The sequence below is a fragment of the Girardinichthys multiradiatus genome, chromosome 3 (genome assembly GCF_021462225.1).
Source record: "Girardinichthys multiradiatus isolate DD_20200921_A chromosome 3, DD_fGirMul_XY1, whole genome shotgun sequence".
NCBI lineage: Eukaryota > Metazoa > Chordata > Actinopteri > Cyprinodontiformes > Goodeidae > Girardinichthys > Girardinichthys multiradiatus.
This window is the reverse complement of record NC_061796.1, coordinates 3,859,825-3,879,274: the sequence shown is the minus strand read 5'-3', so window position 1 is coordinate 3,879,274 and position 19,450 is coordinate 3,859,825. Positions and strand designations below refer to the sequence as shown.

At 39.6% G+C, this 19,450-nt stretch overlaps 2 protein-coding genes across 5 annotated transcripts in view; both read right to left on the bottom strand.

Annotated features, from left to right (window-relative positions):
* Window positions 1–705: 705 nt before the first annotated feature.
* On the bottom strand, window positions 706–10,464 carry rbm24b (RNA binding motif protein 24b). The gene is made up of 4 exons (XM_047362127.1): window positions 10,154–10,464; window positions 8,564–8,687; window positions 8,337–8,391; window positions 706–3,501 (listed from the first exon to the last, which is right to left on the bottom strand). Exons 1-4 carry the CDS (start codon window positions 10,319–10,321, stop codon window positions 3,132–3,134), a joined length of 717 nt encoding a protein of 238 aa, XP_047218083.1. The 5' UTR covers window positions 10,322–10,464; the 3' UTR covers window positions 706–3,131.
* A 5,656-nt stretch (window positions 10,465–16,120) lies between these two features.
* kif13a (kinesin family member 13A) overlaps window positions 16,121–19,450 on the bottom strand; it is a 49,032-nt gene continuing 45,702 nt past the window's right edge. For all 4 annotated transcript variants that reach the window (XM_047360761.1, XM_047360764.1, XM_047360765.1 and 1 more), the window contains one exon: window positions 16,121–17,421. In XM_047360761.1, the coding sequence (XP_047216717.1) occupies window positions 17,288–17,421 (134 nt within the window). In that variant the 3' untranslated portion in view covers window positions 16,121–17,287. The remainder of the gene's footprint in view (window positions 17,422–19,450) is intronic.

Below are 19,450 nucleotides of genomic sequence, written 5' to 3'. Positions count from 1 at the left end.
TTTGATGATTATGGCTCACACATAAGAAAAAAAATCAAAAATTTTTTGAAAATTAGAATATTACATTAGATCCACAAAAACGAACTTTGGAAATAAAGTGGATTCCCAAATCACAGACCAATTTCATTGTTGGCCAATGCTTCAAAATACTAGAAAAAATAACTTGATAGGCAAAAAAATATGTTGTAAAAAGGATTCTGGGTTGCTAAATGTGTGAGGTGGGGTACCATAGAGTTAATTACTTGGTTCATTTTTTTTTCTATTGAATATAAATGGTTGATCTTTGGTGACAAATCTGCTGATGTGTAAACTAGAGTTATTTAAATAATGGCTGATCAATTACTCATTTACCTTTGAAAAACAAGAAGCATTCTATTTAGAAATTCATTTTATAAACACTGAAAACATTACAATATGGTGGAAATTAACATAGTCCAGAAAACAATGTTTTTAGGAGTCATTAATGATGATAAGTTAAACTGGAAATCAAATACTGTGTAAGGACCAAAATATCCAAATTGACTGCAATATTGCTGAAGTTAAGAACCTTAAGAACCACAAGTCATTTTGCATTTAATATAACTCATTGAATGTCCATATATGATTTACAATGTGGAGATCTGTAAGAATACTTATATAACAAATAAAAACCATATCTTATTACAAAAAGAATGCTACACATGCTTTAGAGAAAAACCCTTACAATTAAACAACAAATCCTTTATTTATTCAGTTACAGCCCAAAGCAGAGATACAGTTCTAAAACATAATAATTTAAAATGAAAAGAATGAACATGCATAACGATGAATAAAACATTCTGTCCTGCAAACCTTAAAATGTTACAAAAGAGGTCATCAAAACGACACCACGAAAATATGAGAGTGAAAAAAGGCCATACAGAAGATGAGGATAAAGTTGTTGAAGCTAAAGTTGGTTCTAACTGGGTGCAGTTTTTAAAACATTGGTTCGGACTCAGTTTGTGTTAAATAAATGTTGATCAGAGAATGAGGAGGATATAAATGGACCACAAGGGTGAGCGCTATCTGGTTAGTCTCTTTCTTCGGCACTGCAAAGAAAAAGACAGAGTGGGAGTTCTGTCTCAGTAGACAAATAACCTGGCCAACCTGAGATCCCACAAATAGAAAAAAATCAAAATCAGAACAAAGGATGGATCCAAATAACACTGCTAGGGGTGATGGTGCCTGATATAATGCATTCATTTGTTCTTGTAAAATTTAATATGAGTGTAACAGAAAAGACTGACAGGATGATATTGGTTCTACATTGGACACAATTACACTCTAGAGTATCGTCGTTTGGGAACTGGCGTAGAGTTAATAAAAACTGAACTGAAAAGAGTTAAATCTGTGTTAGGAATGGTTCATAAAGAGTTCTAAAGAGGATGAGTGGGATAAAAAGGGTCATAAGCAGAGATTGGAGAATGAGTGGGAAAAGTGGATTGAAAAGTTGGGTGAAGATGATCAAAGGGATTAAGATAGGTCTTAAATAGAGATGAAGACAATTAGTGAGATGCAGGGGTTGTGAAGAGCCATGAGGTGGATGAGTGGGATAACTGTGGGTCATTACTATCTCTGAGGAACATCAATTGAATTAAAAATATTGTAATGAGGATTGAGGAAGATGAATGTGAAGAAGAGGCAGTGAAGAGGAATGAGGAGGATAAGCAAGATAAAAATAAGTTATAAATACAGATAAGGAGGATGGGTGGGATACTTGTGATAATAAAGAGGAATGAGCAAAATGATTGGGATGAAAAGGAATTGCAGATAAGAGGATAATAGGAGGGATAAAGAGGCACTGCAAAGAGGGTTGTTCTGCAGCCTTATTCTCAAACAAATACAACTTTGAACTGAAATGTGCATTTTGTTTTACCATGGCCTTAAACACTGCATTTGTTCAATATAGAAACAAATTATGCAAAAACATTCATTGTGCTTTAAACGTTTATTAATTTATTACCCAAATTACATTATTTGGAATCATGCATTACAAGGTAAACAGCCGATGTGCCTGCATTTGAAAACCTTTAATGTCAGAACACATAAAATGCAAGAAACTTTAACAAGTTAAAGGTCCATGCAGTTTAAGCACTGTCCTTATCAAACAGGTAAAGTATAAAACAACAAGTTTAAGAGTTGAAACCTTAGAAAAAACAACATTAAAACTAGAGGAAAAAACAAAAAAAAAGCTTTAAATTTATAGCTACTGTCCACACACATATTCACTGTACAGAACAGCGTTTAGTCAGACCATGTTAACTTAGCCATTACGTGCTATTGATCATGAGAAATGCAGCAGGACATGTGGACATGTTCAACAGCAGGCCTTATACTTGTGTTAAATAAAGCATTTATTGCTCTACTGCTCCTGAATAAATATATAAATAGCATAATTTTAAAAGGCACACAGTGAAAACATTTTATCAAAATATAAGAGTCACATTCAGCATTTTTTTTTCTTCTCATTTGCTCAAGCAAAGGGAAGAAAAGATGAGTGCTTTTACCAGCTTCAGTTGTCATATTTCACATGTGCGATCAAGAAATACATTTTAAAGCAAACCACTGAAAGGAAAATACTGTATTTCACTCTAAAAGCAGTTAAAAAAATAGTCCTAAAAAAACAAAAAACCTCTTACTTACTGTCTTAATGTTCACAGCCCTTCCAAACAAAATAATGGTCCGAAACTATGAAATACTGAGGTGGATGATGATATAAACCACTGTTCTCAAGTATATCCAAGTTTTTTTTGTTGTTGTCAAACCTTAGAAGAAATAACCCAATCATGAGATATAATATGCACTTGGGAGTTTCATATAAAAGACCCTGCACTTTATAAATACAACTTAGCAACAGTTCACATAAGATCAAGCAAATTTTGTTCATTTCACATGAAATATTTTAATGCTGAATAAATATTAAATATTCATACACATCCAATACTGATCGCACTTGAATAAAATATACAGTTATTCCTCATGTGTCTCCATATTTTCCTCAAGCTCTTTGGTATAAAGTAAAAAATATTGGAGGGATAACCTCATGACTTTAATGTCTTCACTGAAGGAGTTAATCTCCCCTTTTCCCTGGCAGGAAGGTGGTCTTTGGGGTTTTACTGCATGCGATCTGACTGGATCTGCTGTGGCTGATACTGGCTGAAGGCTGCAGCAGCCGCAGCAGCCCCAGGTGTTGCAGCAGTAGCAAGCGGCTGTTGGACAGTGTATCCATACCCGGCTGTGGTCATGTAGCTCGTGGGCGCTGGCGAGGCCGCATAGGGGTACTGATCGTAAGCAGCGGCTGCAGCGGCGGCGGCAGCAGTGGCAGCAGCAGAGTACTGGGCATAAGCCGCTCCAGTATAGTCAAGGTATGGGGAAGTTGCAGCAGCAGCGGCGGCTGTTGCTGTAGCAGCAGAGGGTTGGACATGAGGGATCACCACACTGGGCTGGACAAAGGCCTGAGGGTAGACGTAGTGGGCCGGGATCCTGTTGGACAGAAATGTTCACAGGTTTAGAGAAGGGCCACGGCCTGTCATCTTCTAAACGCTGAAACAAAAAAAATAAACTCTGGAAAACTGAAAAGCAGGTGCCAAATATGTCAATCCAGTCCTCAGAGCACAGCAAATCCATTCATTAACAACTGAAAAATAAAAATCTACCTAGAAATGAAAGTTAAAAAAGAAAAGCAGCAAAACCACAAAGTAACACGGGTGCAGCTTTTAATTCTGAAAAATAAAAAGCACCTGAATCTGAAACACGGTGAGGCATTAAAAGAAGGCACAACCAAGCTCTGCACCACAGGGAAATAAAAACATATTTGACAAAATGCGAGCTTGTCACAAAAACACCACAAAATCTCAGTCCAAGAAGTGGACGTTATTCTCTCTGTCCACAGTCTGGCACAACACCACACATACTGGCATGCCCACACATGTTAATACGTCCTAAAACATGAACATATCTGTGTCTGAAATGACTGGACACTGCGTAGGAAAAAATACTGCAGATTTAAAAAAAAAAAAAAAAAGCATTTATTTAACAAAACAGAAAGAATTGTGTAACAGTAGTGTATTCCATCTGAAGAACAATATATGAAGATCCAGTGCCTTGCAGAAGTATTCACACCCCTAAACTTTTCCATGTTTTGCCAACCACAAACCTCAATGTTTTTAATTTGGATTGTATGTTCAGATCATTACAATTATACAAAGAAGTGTACAATTCTAAAATGCAAGGAAAATCATACATATTCATTTTGAAAATGTTTCATAAATTTGTGACTATTCTTCAAAATAGACCAAGATCAGTCAGATTAGATGGAGAACCTGTGTGAAGATCCATTTTCAAGTATTGCCACAGATTCTCCATTGGTCTAGGTTGAGACTTTGACTGAATCAATTCTAAACACACTATGTTTTGATCCAACCTATTCCAGTATTTAGGGTTGTTGTCCTGTTGGAAGGTGAATCAACTGACCAGCTTCCCTGTCCCTGCTGGAAAAAGCACTCCCACACCATGATGCTGTCACCACCGTGTTTTACTGTGGGGATGGTGTGTCCAGGCTGCTGTGCAGTGTTAGTTTACCACCACACCTACTGCCTTTTGCATGTAGTCAAAAAAGTCTCTTTTTGGTTTCATTTGAACACAGCATTCTTTTTCAACCAGAGTTCTTATGGCTTTATCTCATCAGTGGCTTTCTTCTGCATAAAAGGTCAAATTTGTGGAAGGCAGGACTGATAGATGTTCTGTCAATAGAATCTTCCACCTGAGCCATGGATCTCTGCAGCTTCACATGAGCCAACATGGACCTCTTGGTTGTTTCTCTGATTAACGCTCTCCTGTCAGTTTAGTTTGACCGCCATGTCTTTGTAGGTTTGCTTTGCAAACTTACCCTGCTTTAAACTTTCAACAACTCTATCCCTGATCCTGTGTGTCCCTTGGTCTTCATCACTGGATTTTATTTAGAGATATTAGAGAAAAGGAGGCACCACTCTTCCGATTTTTTTTAAGAAGGCCTTTATTTTTGATAGTAGGTAGACAGGAAGGAGGGGCAAAGAGAGGGAGAGACATTCGGCAAAGGTCGCCGGGTCCGGGACTTAAACCCGGGACGGCCACTTCAAGGACTATAGCCTCCATATGTGGTCGCGCGCTTAACCCCTACACCACCAGCGCCGCGCCCGCTCTTCAGATTTTTAAATTGTAAAAATATTTGAAACCAATTTTTTTTTTTATTCCTTTTTGTTACGCCTCACAATTTTGAGCAGATTTCTGTTGGTCCATCACAAGAAAATTATAATACATCAAAGTTTGTGGTTGTAAAGCCAGAAAATACTTTGGCAAAGCACATTATATGCAGACAAACAGAAATCTTTGTATCTGGGTAAACTTGTCCCCAGTTCAAACTTGAGTGAAGTCACCCTCAGTAAATACACAGAGGAACAGGTGTGAAACATATCTGTCCACAGATAAGTGCCCCCCTCCCCTTTTTTTAGAGACATGCAGCCCCCCCACATATAGAACTCAACTTGACTGACAAGGGAGGCTGGAAGCACGCTATTTTTGCTCCCCTTGTCATCTCGAAAGGACAAGCTGATCTTATCCTTCACTCCACATGGCAGAGTGCTGGTCAACTGTTCTACGGTTTCATTTACATTCCTTAATTTTTAATTATCACAGCCAAGAAGTGCTGCTGATTTAAATAATTGGCACTCTGATGTTATGCTTCTTCTGACTATGTGTAGTACTTCTGTAAATTTCCATCAGAAGAGACAGAAACTTAAAATAAAACTGTGTTGATTCCCTGTTAAAAATAACGTTTTTGTAATATGATGCGTTGAAATGAAAACGTATACCTCTGTGGCTAAGTTTTTTGAAAGCAGAGGATCATTTCATTGTCCCACAAGTTGGGAGCTAAATAAAGGTGCTTTGAAAATCACCAGGATACATGGATAATCCCGAGCACATAACCCAAAGTCTTCATGGGCACATGGCTCGACCCACCTGTTGTCCGGAGCTGAGCGGCCCCGTCTGTGCCATACATTATTAACAGTGCCGCTGACTGACTCCTATTTTCCAAGAGAATTTGAGACGCCGTGCAGATCACTGTGGCAAACAGCTGCTGCCTAACCAAGTGGCTAAGATCTCCATCTCCAACCTAAAGTCCAATTCAGACATCTTTTTCATTTTCTTGTTGTATATAATGAATGTCTAATCATATCTAAAGCAGGCATGGGCTAAAATGAGTTGGTAGAATGAACTAGATTTAATATAACAGATAACAGGATCGAATTGCTTTTACATAGAAGTAAAAAAACAACAATGTTCCTAGTGCTGCTAAATTAATATAAAATACTGAATATTACAGTTGTTTATAACATTTATTTGTATGTTATATATATCTTTTTTACTCTTTATTGAGTTTAAGCTTTTACTGTGTTCCCTGACTAAATAGTCAGGCAATCTGCTGTGGTAGCTAGCCTGCAGTCTGCTGCTTAGACGTCCCTAACTGCTTGCCAAATGCAGTTTTACCCTTATAGGTCTATGGTTGTTCTCTTCATTTTCATATACCTTCATTTCTTTGCTTTTGAATCATGGTCTGTCCCCAGGTATAAACATGTCAAAATGTTTCTGTACACTGCGGTGAGTGTTAGGCTGCAGCAAAGTCACAAGAGATAATAAAAGTAAAGACTAATTAAAATGCATTTTAATACATTTTGCAAATCTTTTGTAAAAAAAAAGTACTTTTACTCAGGTGGACACATTGTTTCAGAGCTTTAAATGTTATTAAGTCTTAGCTTTGCAGTCAAAAGCTGTAGTAGATAGTGCAAAATAAAGGCCAGCAAAACCAATTTAATCATATCACTTATTTGAGAAGATATTGTGACGACAGGAAGGCTGAGACTCGGGGTTATCTGGTGTTAATGCAGAGATATGAATAAATGTTACATTAGCAAGAGTGATAGGTGGCGCTCCTTAGTTTCAACATCATGACAGGCCACGCTTTTCATAACCAGACACGTTTCCAAAAAATGTTGGAGCTTTTTTTTCAGCCAGCTTACCAGGAGTGAACAGCAACAGGTGGGGGAGGAGTTACTCTTGGGTCCATAAAACAGGAGAAAAGCCTCACACTTTCTCTTGCATTTTAATAAAAGTACTTTAAAACAGTAGGAATTGTATGATAAAAAAACCAAAAACTGAATAATTTTGAAACCGTGACTTTATAAAACCTTGATGCCAACAAATGGCCCATGCCTAAGCTAAAGTTATCTACAGCCTAAAAATGGTCAAAGCACCGACTGAAAGTTTTAACATTGTTAATTTCATTTCTACAGAAAAATCAATGTAGATTTAAATTTTTGCGTTTAATCTGAAGTTTAATCACATTTTTTGTTTGTCATATCACTGAAAATATCCAGTAACAGGAAAAAAGTCGAGTTTGTTGTGTCTTTGATTTAATCTACAAATTTAAAGCACTAGGTTAATAAAATAAAAACACAGCATCATGGGGTAAGGTGAACAGAAAATCAACTTCCACATGCAAGCCAGTGTTTGTTTTGTTGCAGGGGATGAAAAATTGAAATTAACACACTGTGAGTGTTCATCGGCCCGCCCCTTGCACAACAAAACATGTCATGTTAACTAGAAACCGAGAAAGAAAAAATAAATAAATCAGAGAAACCACAGGCTAAAGCGCAATCAATTAAAAGGGAAAAAAGAATCAACACTCCATTGCAGAGTTATAACTCCCTATCAAATCTGATCAAATCTGCCCCTTCTGCACGTCCCACTCCCCCCCACTGCAAGTAGAAATAGGCACACAGTTAAGCTGAACACCACATCATACCGAAAACAATGCACACACCAATCTATGTACTATATAAAAACTGGAACAAATAAAAAAAAAACAACAACCAAATACTTTACATGCACTTTTCTAGTCACCATTGCGGTTCGTTTGTGTATGTCACAGTATACAGGTAACACTTTAGCGCTCTGCCCAATGCAGACTCAGCTATTCCTTCAAATCATCATGTCCCCCCATCAGCTATTTTAACCGTTACCGAGCCTGTCAGATCAGAGAGAGACAAGACAGCATGGAGTCAAGTCCTGCAGTGGCTCTGGGACATATGTGCACTTCCTTCACAGTCAACCCTCAAACAAAGGAGCACACATAGACACTCTCATGTCCTCATTCATGTGGAAAAAAAAGTGGAGGCAACAATAAATGAATGTTTAAAACAGATATTTGACCATAACATGTTTTTCCACTGTTATATAGACAGATTTTGTACAACAAACAGAGGTTTTATTGCTGAACATACCCATATGGTCTTTGGATAAACGCAGGATGGATCTGAGGCACGCCAAATGCAAAACCTAGAATTAAGGTAAAGATTTGTCAAACCTTGGGTTAAAATTTCAAAGGAAGCAAAACTACAAAAAAGTGAACAACTTGTTTTGAAATATATCCAATGTTTGCAACCCTTGCCAACTTCTGCATCAGTCCCACAAAATGATTGACAAGGGCTGGTGTATTTAAATTTTTTACCTGGTTGAATGACCCTGGGTTTGGCCCCCAGATAGGCTAGGTTCACATTGGCTTTCCTTCCATCTATAATGGGGTTGGGGTCTTTACATGCTCGGTCAGCTGAGGCCCGATCTGCCATGGTCACCTTCAACAGGAAATACATTCATATTTTTGAGTCAGACAACATATAAATCTGTAAAATTAATAAACATGAATAACTGCCCTCTCCACAGTTTTCAGAGCAAATAAGTAATTTTAAAAGAACTTTTAGGCAAGAAAAACTATTGTAGCTATTCTTCTCTTAAAAATAGGAAGAGAACAATATGTACATGATGATGATGTGTCATCTGGATCCACACTGTCAGAAAGCTTTTCTACACAGAATTTCGATTGTTAAAAAAAATATAGCTTTTTAACCGAAATATGTTGTGTGGCTGCTTATTGTATAAGGTTTATCAGGTATATTCTTCAGGTATGTTCTTTTACAGCGGTTTTAACTTCTCATATGTCGTTTTAAGGTACAAAACATTGAAAATCTTGCTTAGCGTTCCCAATTTGATTTATTTGTGCATCGTTTTTTTCTCTGTGTCTGAGCCAAATAAATGTTGGATTGCAGCTGCTGTCTGACTGTTTATCATGACTAACTGAGCAGCATTAGCTTGAAGTGAACCTTCAGAGTAAAACGTACAGAACAGGATCAGAAATTACAATCTCTACATGAATTCTATCAGAATTTTAGTTTGTAAAATTGCAGTTTTTGTAACAAGCAGTCATTCTTTACTGGGTTAAGTAACAGATGGAGCGGCCTCCCAACAGAATACCTTTATATCCTATCTCTATAGGGTGACGTTTGTAAGGTATCCAAGCTACGCCCCTCAGACTACATTTCTCCTGAGTTCCTCCTCCTCAATGGACAAATAAGCAGATAAATCCGGACGTTTTGAACTTACTTACAAGCTGAAGACTTTGTTTTTAAAACTGTTATCTTTGGTGGACACGGGGCCATGGACTGATGGCCGAGTTCGGCGTTCCAGACGTGACGTCACCACCCTTCGGCAACTTTCGGCTTTGAGCTCTCTATTCTAATCTCACAATTTTTATTTTATTTTACATATTTCTCGAGTTTGGCCAAGAAAATAAATATAGCTATTATAGATACAAACCAGAACACAACTGAAATGGAAAAAATATATATAAAAAAGTATAAGTACCCATTTAAGAACAAACTAATTCCGACAGCCTCATGCTGCCATAACCTGACATCCAGCTCAAAGACGCTTGGCAAGAAACTATTTTATGCAGTTTACTACCTCTTTTTCTCATTTAGTTTAGTTAGGTTTTTTAAGAATTCCTTGGATTGGTAGCGTGATATTTTTTTCTTGTATAGCTACACTATGCCAAAAAAGCGAACAAATAAATATCCTTGATTTTGCCTCATAAATTCCCAATCATGACAAATTCAAAGTAAGTTGAAAAATATTGTAAAATGGCAAAAAAAAAAAAGATTTTCTTCCATCACCGCTGTATCTGTTAGTCCAATGAACCCTGTTGTGCATCAGTGCCACCAGGTTTTAAAAGCCGTTTCAGCTACATCAGCAGGTTCGTACTTACAAATCCATAACCTCTGGATTTCCCCGTCTGCCGATCGGTAATAACAACAGCCTCCTCGATGTCTCCAAACACTTCGAAATACTTTCTCAGGCTGGAGTCAGTGGTGTGATAAGGAAGGCCTCCCACGAAGATTTTGGTGAAGGTAGTGTCTTTCTGTGCCGAGTGCATGATGTGTGGATTTAAGTGTCCGGTTGGAGTCTTTTAAAGGTTAGAATAAAGGGAAGGAAACGCGTGTGGTTGATCGGTGAGTTGCTGTGACGGACTGACTAACTGAGGACCTGAAGCCAGGAGGAGGACACCTGTTAGTTTGTTGTGAAGCTCTCCCAGTTGTCAGCTCGTGTGACACAGAAACTTAACTCCACCCATATCTGCAGACCACCGCTCAGAGAGTTCAGGCTACCTACAGTCGCACAGCTGCTGCAACAGTGGCATGGACACTCAATAGAGGCCAGAGACATGGGCTCTTTATTCGGTTTAATCTTTGTCAAGGATTTTCCTTCTCTTACTTTATTTTTTGTGAAGTGTGCATCTGGGTTTATTATTGTACATTTTCCCATTTTAGATTACATTTATTTGGACATGGCAGAATTCACTCAAAATTCATAGTAAATTATACATAGAGCTGTGAACATGCATTCACTTAAATCAGGAGGTCTACATGTGGCTTTGAATAACTTGGCCAAAAATGCTAACGAATAGAGCAATGTTTTAAGAAATAAAGGTAAATGAAAAAATGCTACCTTCAGCATGTTTTCCTAGGCCTTTTCATGCATTTTATGCCCAACATTCCCACAAAGAACGACACTAACAGTGTAATTGGCAATAGGTTGCAAACTACATGCCTATTCATCCTTTTAAAGTCACTTTCTCTAAGAATGTAATGTCCCATTGAAAAAAAATTATTAAGCCTAAAAACAGTGACCTTGTTCAAAATTTTAACTGTTCTTTAATTAAAAATTCTGAACAAAGGTTGTATGAAAGGTATTTTACAAGCTATTTAAAGTACTGTCTATTTGGTTTTGAAGAGTCATATGCTTCATGCCAATGCCAAACGTCGGTTTCAATGTTGCAAGGAGCGCAAATCTTGGGTTGTGGACAATGTGAAACATGTATTGTTCTCTGATGAGTCCACCTTTACTGTTTTCCCCACATCCGGGAGAGTTACAGTGTAGAGAAGCCCCAAAGAAGCGTACCACCCAGACTGTTGCATGCCCAGAGTGAAGCATGGGGGTGGATCAGTGATGGTTTGGGCTGCCATATCATGGCATTCCCTTGGCCCAATACTTGTGCTAGATGGGCGCGTCACTGCCAAGGACTACCGAACCATTCTTGAGGACCATGTGCATCCAATGGTTCAAACGTTGTATCCTGAAGGAGATGCCGTGTATCAGGATGACAATGCACCAATACACACATCAAGACTGGTGAAAGATTGGTTTGATGAACATGAAAGTGAAGTTGAACATCTCCCATGGCCTGCACAGTCACCACATCTAAATATTATTGAGCCACTTTGGGGTGTTTTGGAGGAGCGAGTCAGTAAACGTTTTCCTCCACCAGCATCACGTAGTGACCTGGCCACTATCCTGCAAGAAGAATGGCTTAAAATCCCTCTGACCACTGTGCAGGACTTGTATATGTGATTCCCAAGACGAATCAACGCTGTATTGGCCGCAAAAAGAGGCCCTACACCATACTAATAAATTATTGTGGTCTAAAACCAGGTGTTTCAGTTTCATTGTCCAACCCCTGTAGTTGTCTGCACTGGGTAGTTCCTTTTTGCCACCAGCATCAAAAGGTTTTTTTTTGACAGCACTCACTTGATCAATCACTATTCAGAACAATGGGGAAAGTCCAAGGGAACCATTTAAGAAGAATTGTAGATTTGCACTAGCTGGGAAAGGGGTTTGAAGCCATTTCTAAACAACGTTAGACTCGGAGATCATCAGTTCAAATACGTGTACATTACAAGTTATTCAGATGTGTCACTACTCTGCCAAGATCTGAAAGAAAACCAAAGAACCATCAGATGCTTCCTGTTTTCTCCCCCACTCCCAGGCTCCGGAAGTTACAAAAAAATCAGTCAATGTTCAAAGTTAAGAAAATTTTACATCCATCCACATAGGAAGTTTTATAGTCAGATGAGACAAGCATTTAGCTAATGACCACAGTGACAAGAAATATGTTTGGAATAGTCAAGATGGGCGTTGAGACCCAAAAAACTGTACTTACTTACCATCAAGCACTTACCATCAAGCCTGGAGGCAGTAGCATTATGCTTTGGGGCTGCCTTGAATGGATGGATGGATGGATGGATGGATGGATGGATGGATGGATGGATGGATGGATGGATGGCAGATAAAATGGGATTAAATACTGGTCCTTCTCAAAATATTAGCATATTGTGATAAAGTTCATTATTTTCCATAATGTCATGATGAAAATTTAACATTCATATATTTTAGATTCATTGGACACTAACTGAAATATTTCAGGTCTTTTATTGTCTTAATACGGATGATTTTGGCATACAGCTCATGAAAACCCAAAATTCCTATCTCACAAAATTAGCATATTTTATCCGACCAATATAAGAAAAGTGTTTTTAATACAAAAAACGTCAACCTTCAAATAATCATGTACAGTTATACACTCAATACTTGGTCGGGAATCCTTTGGCAGAAATGACGGCTTCAATGCGGCGTGGCCAGGAGGCAATCAGCCTGTGGCACTGCTGAGATCTTATGGAGGCCCAGGATGCTTCGATAGCGGCCTTTAGCTCATCCAGAGTGTTGGGTCTTGAGTCTCTCAACGTTCTCTTCACAATATCCCACAGATTCTCTATGGGGTTCAGGTCAGGAGATTTGGCAGGCCAATTGAGCACAGTGATACCATGGTCAGTAAACCATTTACCAGTGGTTTTGGCAATGTGAGCAGGTGCCAGGTCGTGCTGAAAAATGAAATCTTCATCTCCATAAAGCTTTTCAGCAGATGGAAGCATGAAGTGCTCTAAAATCTCCTGATAGCTAGCTGCAATGACCCTGCCCTTGATATAAAACACAGTGGACCAACAACAGCAGCTGACACGGTACCCCAGACCATCACTGACTGTGGGTACTTGACACTGGACTTCTGGCATTCTGGCATTTCCTTCTCCCCAGTCTTCCTCCAGACTCTGGCACCTTGATTTCCGAATGACATGCAGAATTTGCTTTCATCCGACAAAAGTACTTTGGACCACTGAGCAACAGTCCAGTGCTGCTTCTCTGTAGCCCAGGTCAGGCGTTCTGCCGCTGTTTCTGGTTCAAAAGTGGCTTGACCTGGGGAATGCGGCACCTGTAGCCCATTTCCTGCACACGCCTGTGCACGGTGGCTCTGGATGTTTCTACTCCAGACTCAGTCCACTGCTTCCGCAGGTCCCCCAAGGTCTGGAATCGGCCCTTCTCCACAATCTTCCTCAGGGATCTGAGGAAGATTGTGGAGAAGGGCCGATTCCAACTCTTCTCGTTGTGCAGCGTTTTCTGCCACACTTTTTCCTTCCCACAGACTTCCCACTGAGGTGCCTTGATACAGCACTCTGGGAACAGCCTATTCGTTCAGAAGTTTCTTTCTGTGTCTTACCCTCTTGCTTGAGGGTGTCAATAGTGGCCTTCTGGACAGCAGTCAGGTCGGCAGTCTTACCCATGATTGGGGTTTTGAGTGATGAACCAGGCTGGGAGTTTTAAAGGCCTCAGGAATCTTTTGCAGATGTTTAGAGTTAACTCGTTGATTCAGATGATTAGGTTCATAGCTCGTTTAGAGACCCTTTTAATGATATGCTAATTTTGTGAGATAGGAATTTTGGGTTTTCATGAGCTGTATGCCAAAATCGTCCGTATTAAGACAATAAAAGACCTGAAATATTTCAGTTAGTGTGCAATGAATCTAAAATATATGAATGTTAAATTTTCATCATGACATTATGGAAAATAATGAACTTTATCACAATATGCTAATATTTTGAGAAGGACCTGTAGATTAACTGATGGAATAATGAACAAATGGTAGACTGGAATTATGGATGGACAACATAAAGGGTAAGGGTGGACCTACAGATGGATAGACTGATGAACAGCTGGTTCATCAGTGGAATGAGGAACAAATGGACATGAACTTTGATTAAAAAACAGCAACTTAAAAAGCAGCCCGACTTGCGCAACTTATTTTTAGAAATTCATACACTACAGACCAAAAGTTTGGACACGCCTTCTCATTCAAAGAGTTTTCTTTATTTTCATGACTATGAATATTGCAGCTTCACACTGAAGGCATCAAAGCTATGAATTAACACATGTGGAATTATATACTGAACAAAAAAGTGTAAAACAACTGAAAATATGTCTTATATTCTAGGTTCTTCAAAGTAGCCACCTTTTGCTTTGATTACTGCTCCACACACTCTTGGCATTCTGTTGATGAGCTTCAAGAGGTAGTCACCTGAAATGATTTTCCAACAGTCTTGAAGGAGTTCCCAGAGATGCTTAGCACTTGTTGGCCCTTTTGCCTTCACTCTGTGGTCCAGCTCACCCCAAACCATCTCTATTGGGTTCAGGTCCGGTGACTATGGAGGCCAGGTCATCTGGCGCAGCGCCCCATCACTCTCCTTCTCGGTCAAATAGCCCTTACACAGCCTGGAGGTGTGTTTGGGGTCATTGTCCTGTTGAAAAATAAATGATGGTCCAACTAAACGCAAACCTGATGGAATAGCATGCTGCTGCAAGATGCTGTGGTAGCCATGCTGGTTCAGTATGCCTTCAATTTTAAATAAATCCCCAACAGTGTCACCAGCAAAGCACCCCCACACCATCACACCTCTTCCTCCATGCTTCATGCGCCGCACAAAGACATGGTGGTTGGAACCAAAGATCTCAAACTTGGACTCATCAGACCAAAGCACAGATTCCCACTGGTCTAATGTCCATTCTTTGTGTTCTTTAGCCCAAACAAGTCTCTTCTGCTTGTTGCCTGTCCTCAGCAGTGGTTTCCTAGCAGCTATTTTACCATGAAGGCCTGATTCACACAGTCTCCTCTTAACAGTTGTTCTAGAGATGTGTCTGCTGCTAGAACTCTGTGTGGCATTGACCTGTTCTCTAATCTGAGCTGCTGTTAACCTGCAATTTCTGAAGCTGGTGACTCTGATGAACTTATCATCTGCAGCAGAGGTGACTCTTGGTCTTCCTTTCCTGGGGCGGTCCTCATGTGAGCCAGTTTCTTTGTAGCGCTTGATGGTTTTTGCGACTGGACTTGGGGACACTTTCAAAGTTTTTCCAATTGTTCGGACTGACTGACCTTCATTTCTTAAAGTAATGATGGCCACTCGTTTTTCTTTACATAGCTGCTTTTTTCTTGGCATAATACACATTTCTAACAGTCTATTCAGTAAGACTATCAGCTGTGTACTGTATCCACCTCCTGCACAACACAAGTGATGGTCCCAACCCCATTTATAAGGCTTGAAATCCCACTTATTAAACCTGACAGGGCACACCTGTGAGGTGAAAACCATTTCAGGTGACTACCTCTTGAAGCTCATCAACAGAATGCCAAGAGTGTGCAGAGCAGTAATCAAAGCAAAAGGTGGCTACTTTGAAGAACCTAGAATATGACATATTTTCAGTTGTTTCACACTTTTTTGTTCAGTATATAATTCCACATGTGTTAATTCATAGTTTTGATGCCTTCAGTGTGAAGCTACAATATTCATAGTCATGAAAATGAGGACAACTCTTTGAATGAGAAGGTGTGTCCAAACTTTTGGTCTGTAGTGTATATCCATCATGTAAATAGTGGCACAGGGAACAAGGTCTTAAAATACAAATATTGTTCCATTCCTATTTGATGCCTGTGCGTTCTGAATGTGTAAAACCAAACATAACGAAGCATTATGATCAAACAGCCTATTAAAATGAAGAGACAACACACAGAAAGTATTTTAAATGTTCTATTCTAGAACACCGTGTACCAATTAAAACAAGATACATTATAAATACAATTCTGTACAATAGCGTAAATACTATGTTCAAATACATTTACATTAACAACTCCTTATAAGGGAGAGCAGCTTTGTAATCTTCTTTAAAGTAAGGTCTTGGGTTTGTTTTATTTAAGTGAAACTGCAGCTTGATTATTTTTCTGGACAGGTCATAACTTTTATAAAAATGAAACTTTAGAGGAAAACTAATTTTCTTACCTTAACTACGGTTGTTTCTGAATTATTTATTCAATCCTCCATGAAAGGAAGGATCACATTCTGCATTTGACATACTGATCACAGGTCCATACTCTTTAGATATGATTTATAACTCATTAAACTTCTCACCGAGTAGTGAGAGGGGTCTTTGCAAGTAACAGAATAAGACATACATTTGTATATCCCTTTCCAGTGCAACCTTTCCTCATTCAGTCTCAGGCCGAACAGGAAATATTTCCTCCACAGTGCTACAGTACATCAACAGGACAATTACTACCTGCAAACTCTGAAAGCTGCTCCCAGGTTTGGCAGATTCCTCCAGCTTTAACTTTACGTGGCATTGCTCCTCCAGATATGGCACTAAGCTTTACTGGGACACGTCAATTTATAGTGAGGATCTCAATGTATAGATACAATAGAAAATATAACACAACACTCGTAACAGCAGATATGGAACCGTAGTTCTTTGGTTAGCCCTGACGTGACATATTGACGTAAATATCAAAGTTTATGAACAGTAGTACATTCTTAATCTTCAAATCCCAGATCACTTCATTATGAGCCTCAGAGAGGGGCATGTTTTGTAATACAAAAATATGACATATTCTTCAGAAGCGATGTAAGAAAACTTAGGCGGATAATATTCCCAGAAAAAGTTGAGTCCTCTATAAAAATATGAGCATATAGAAAACTCAGATATGTGCATAGTGATTTTGTTTTTTCATTGAACAGCAACTACAAAATACTTCATTAAATGCACAGGTAAGATATGCCGTTTAGCAAAGCATCCACACCAACAGAGCGCATGAGTGGTCAGAAATCAGTCTGCGGGGTCAGACGCAGAAGGCGAGGGGGCAACTTCTGGGTCCTTGCTGCTCCCCAGAGCGCACGTTCTTCTTTGGGTCCTATTTGATGAAAGTCTGGGCGTCTGTGTCCATGGAGGGCTGTCCTCTGGTGAGTCGAGATGGCTTCACAAACACACCGTGGCCCGAGGGACAGCGGAAGTACACTCTGCCCTGGACAGTCCCATTGTGCTTACCTAGAGAAACGTCGAACTGATTACTAATTTTAAAGGGAGCCTTTAAAGATTTGAAATACAGTTTGTGAGTCAGAAAGTTGAACAGAAAACAATTGCTTTTTTAATACTACATACATAGCATACTAGAACATGAGTAGAAACATTTGTTTTAAGTCTCTCTATAGGTTATATTTGCATGATAAAAAATATGAAAAAATAGATGTTTTATACAAAAAAGTGGAGTACATCTAGGGTGTTTGCCATTTAAATATGAAGCTTATATCTTTTGGAATAACCATAATCCATATCCATATTTGTCACCACAGCAAACAAGAGGGGGCTCAGAGCTGATCCTTGTTGCAGTCCCACTTCCACCTTGAACTCCTCAGTCACACCTACAGTACACCTCACCACTGTCTTACAGCTCTCATACATGTGCTGCACCACTCTAACATACTCCAGACATCCTCTAGCAATTCCACATCTTGTCATATGCTTTCTCTTCATCTACAAAAACACAGTGCAGCTCCCTCTGACTTTCTCTGTACTTCTCCATTAACATTAAAAGCAAATATTGCATCTGTAGTACTTTTCCTTGGCAGGAAAACCATATTGCTGCTCTCAGATGTTCACATCTGGCCTTAGTCTAGCTTCCACTTGTATAACTTCAATTTATGACTCGTCAACTTTATTCTTCTGAAGTTGCCTCAACTCTGCACATCTTCCTTGTTCTCCTCCATTCAGACATCTTCTCATTGAACAGAGTAGTCAAAAACTCTACTGCTGCCTCTCCTAAACTTTTCCATACCTCCACAGGTATATCATCATTACCAACTGCCTTTCCAGTCTTTATCCTTTTCAATGCCATTCTTACCACCAGAGTTAATCTACATCCTCACCACCAGAGTTAATCTACGCACCACCATCCTATGCTGTCTGGCAACACTCTCACTTGAAGTCACTGAGTTCATTCAGATCACATCGTCGACGAAAGATGTAATCCACCTGTGTGCTCCCACCTCTACTCTTGTAAGTCAAACTGTGTTCCTGTCTCTTATGGAAGAAAGTTTTCACTACAGCCATTCCATACAGAACTTTTCCATCCTCTACCACCATCTGTCCTTCTGCATTTCTGTTCTGGACATCAAACCTGCCCATCACCTCCTCATCACCTATGTTCCTTGGTCCAGCATGTCCATTGAGATCTGCACCAATCACCGCTTTCTCACCTCTGGGGATATTCTGCATCACCTCATCTAACCCGCTCCAGAATTTCTCCTTCTTCTCAAACTTCCATCCTACCCGTAGGGCATAACCACTAACAATCTGACATCTTCAATTTCTAGCTTCAGACTCATCACCTTATCTGATATTCTTTTCACCTTCAGAACAATCCTGACAATCTCCTCCATCAAGATAACTCCCATCCACACCATGGTAGAACAGCTTGAACCCTGCTCATAAGCTTCTACTCTTGCTACCTTTCCACCTGGTCTCTTGAACACAGTATATTTCCACCTTCCTCCTCTGCATCATGTGAGCAAACTCTTTAACTCTCCACTTCTTTCTCTGCCTATGGACACGTCTTCCTCCTCTTCTTCTTTGCTGACCAACAGTAACCCAATCTCCACCGGTACCCTGTTGGTCACCAGCACCACTGGCGGTCGTTGTTAACCTGGGCCTCGACCGGTCCAGTATGGAGATCATGTTCTTGACTGGCATGGCAGATGTGACAACGTTTTACACCTGATGCCCTTCCTGATGCAACCCTCTGCATTGGGCTGGGCTTGGAGCCAGCACAAATAGGACACAGGACACTGTCCCCGTTTGAAGCCGCATTTACCAATAAAGACCGTATGTAAACCTCTGACTGCAACTGTACATAAAAAATCCTGTTGTTTCTTTTAAGAAGTATGTCCTCAGTCTAGCTGAACATTTTCTGATTCTGGCGACACCCGCTGAGCCAGTACCTGTCTCTCTAGTCCCTCTGAAAACCAAATAGTCTATGTTCAGTAGGGACACGCTGTTTTAACAAAAATAAACAAAGTAA

What these genes read in the sequence shown, in the direction of transcription:
- rbm24b (XM_047362127.1), bottom strand. Translation starts at nt 10,321, where the DNA reads ATGCACTCGGCACAGAAAGACACTACCTTCACCAAAATCTTCGTGGGA. An exon ending in ACCCAGGGTCATTCAACCAG is followed by an intron (nt 8,392 to 8,563) that starts GTAAAAAATTTA and finishes CCTTAATTCTAG; the next exon opens with GTTTTGCATTTGGCGTGCCT. An exon ending in TTTATCCAAAGACCATATGG is followed by an intron (nt 3,502 to 8,336) that starts GTATGTTCAGCA and finishes TCTGTCCAACAG; the next exon opens with GATCCCGGCCCACTACGTCT.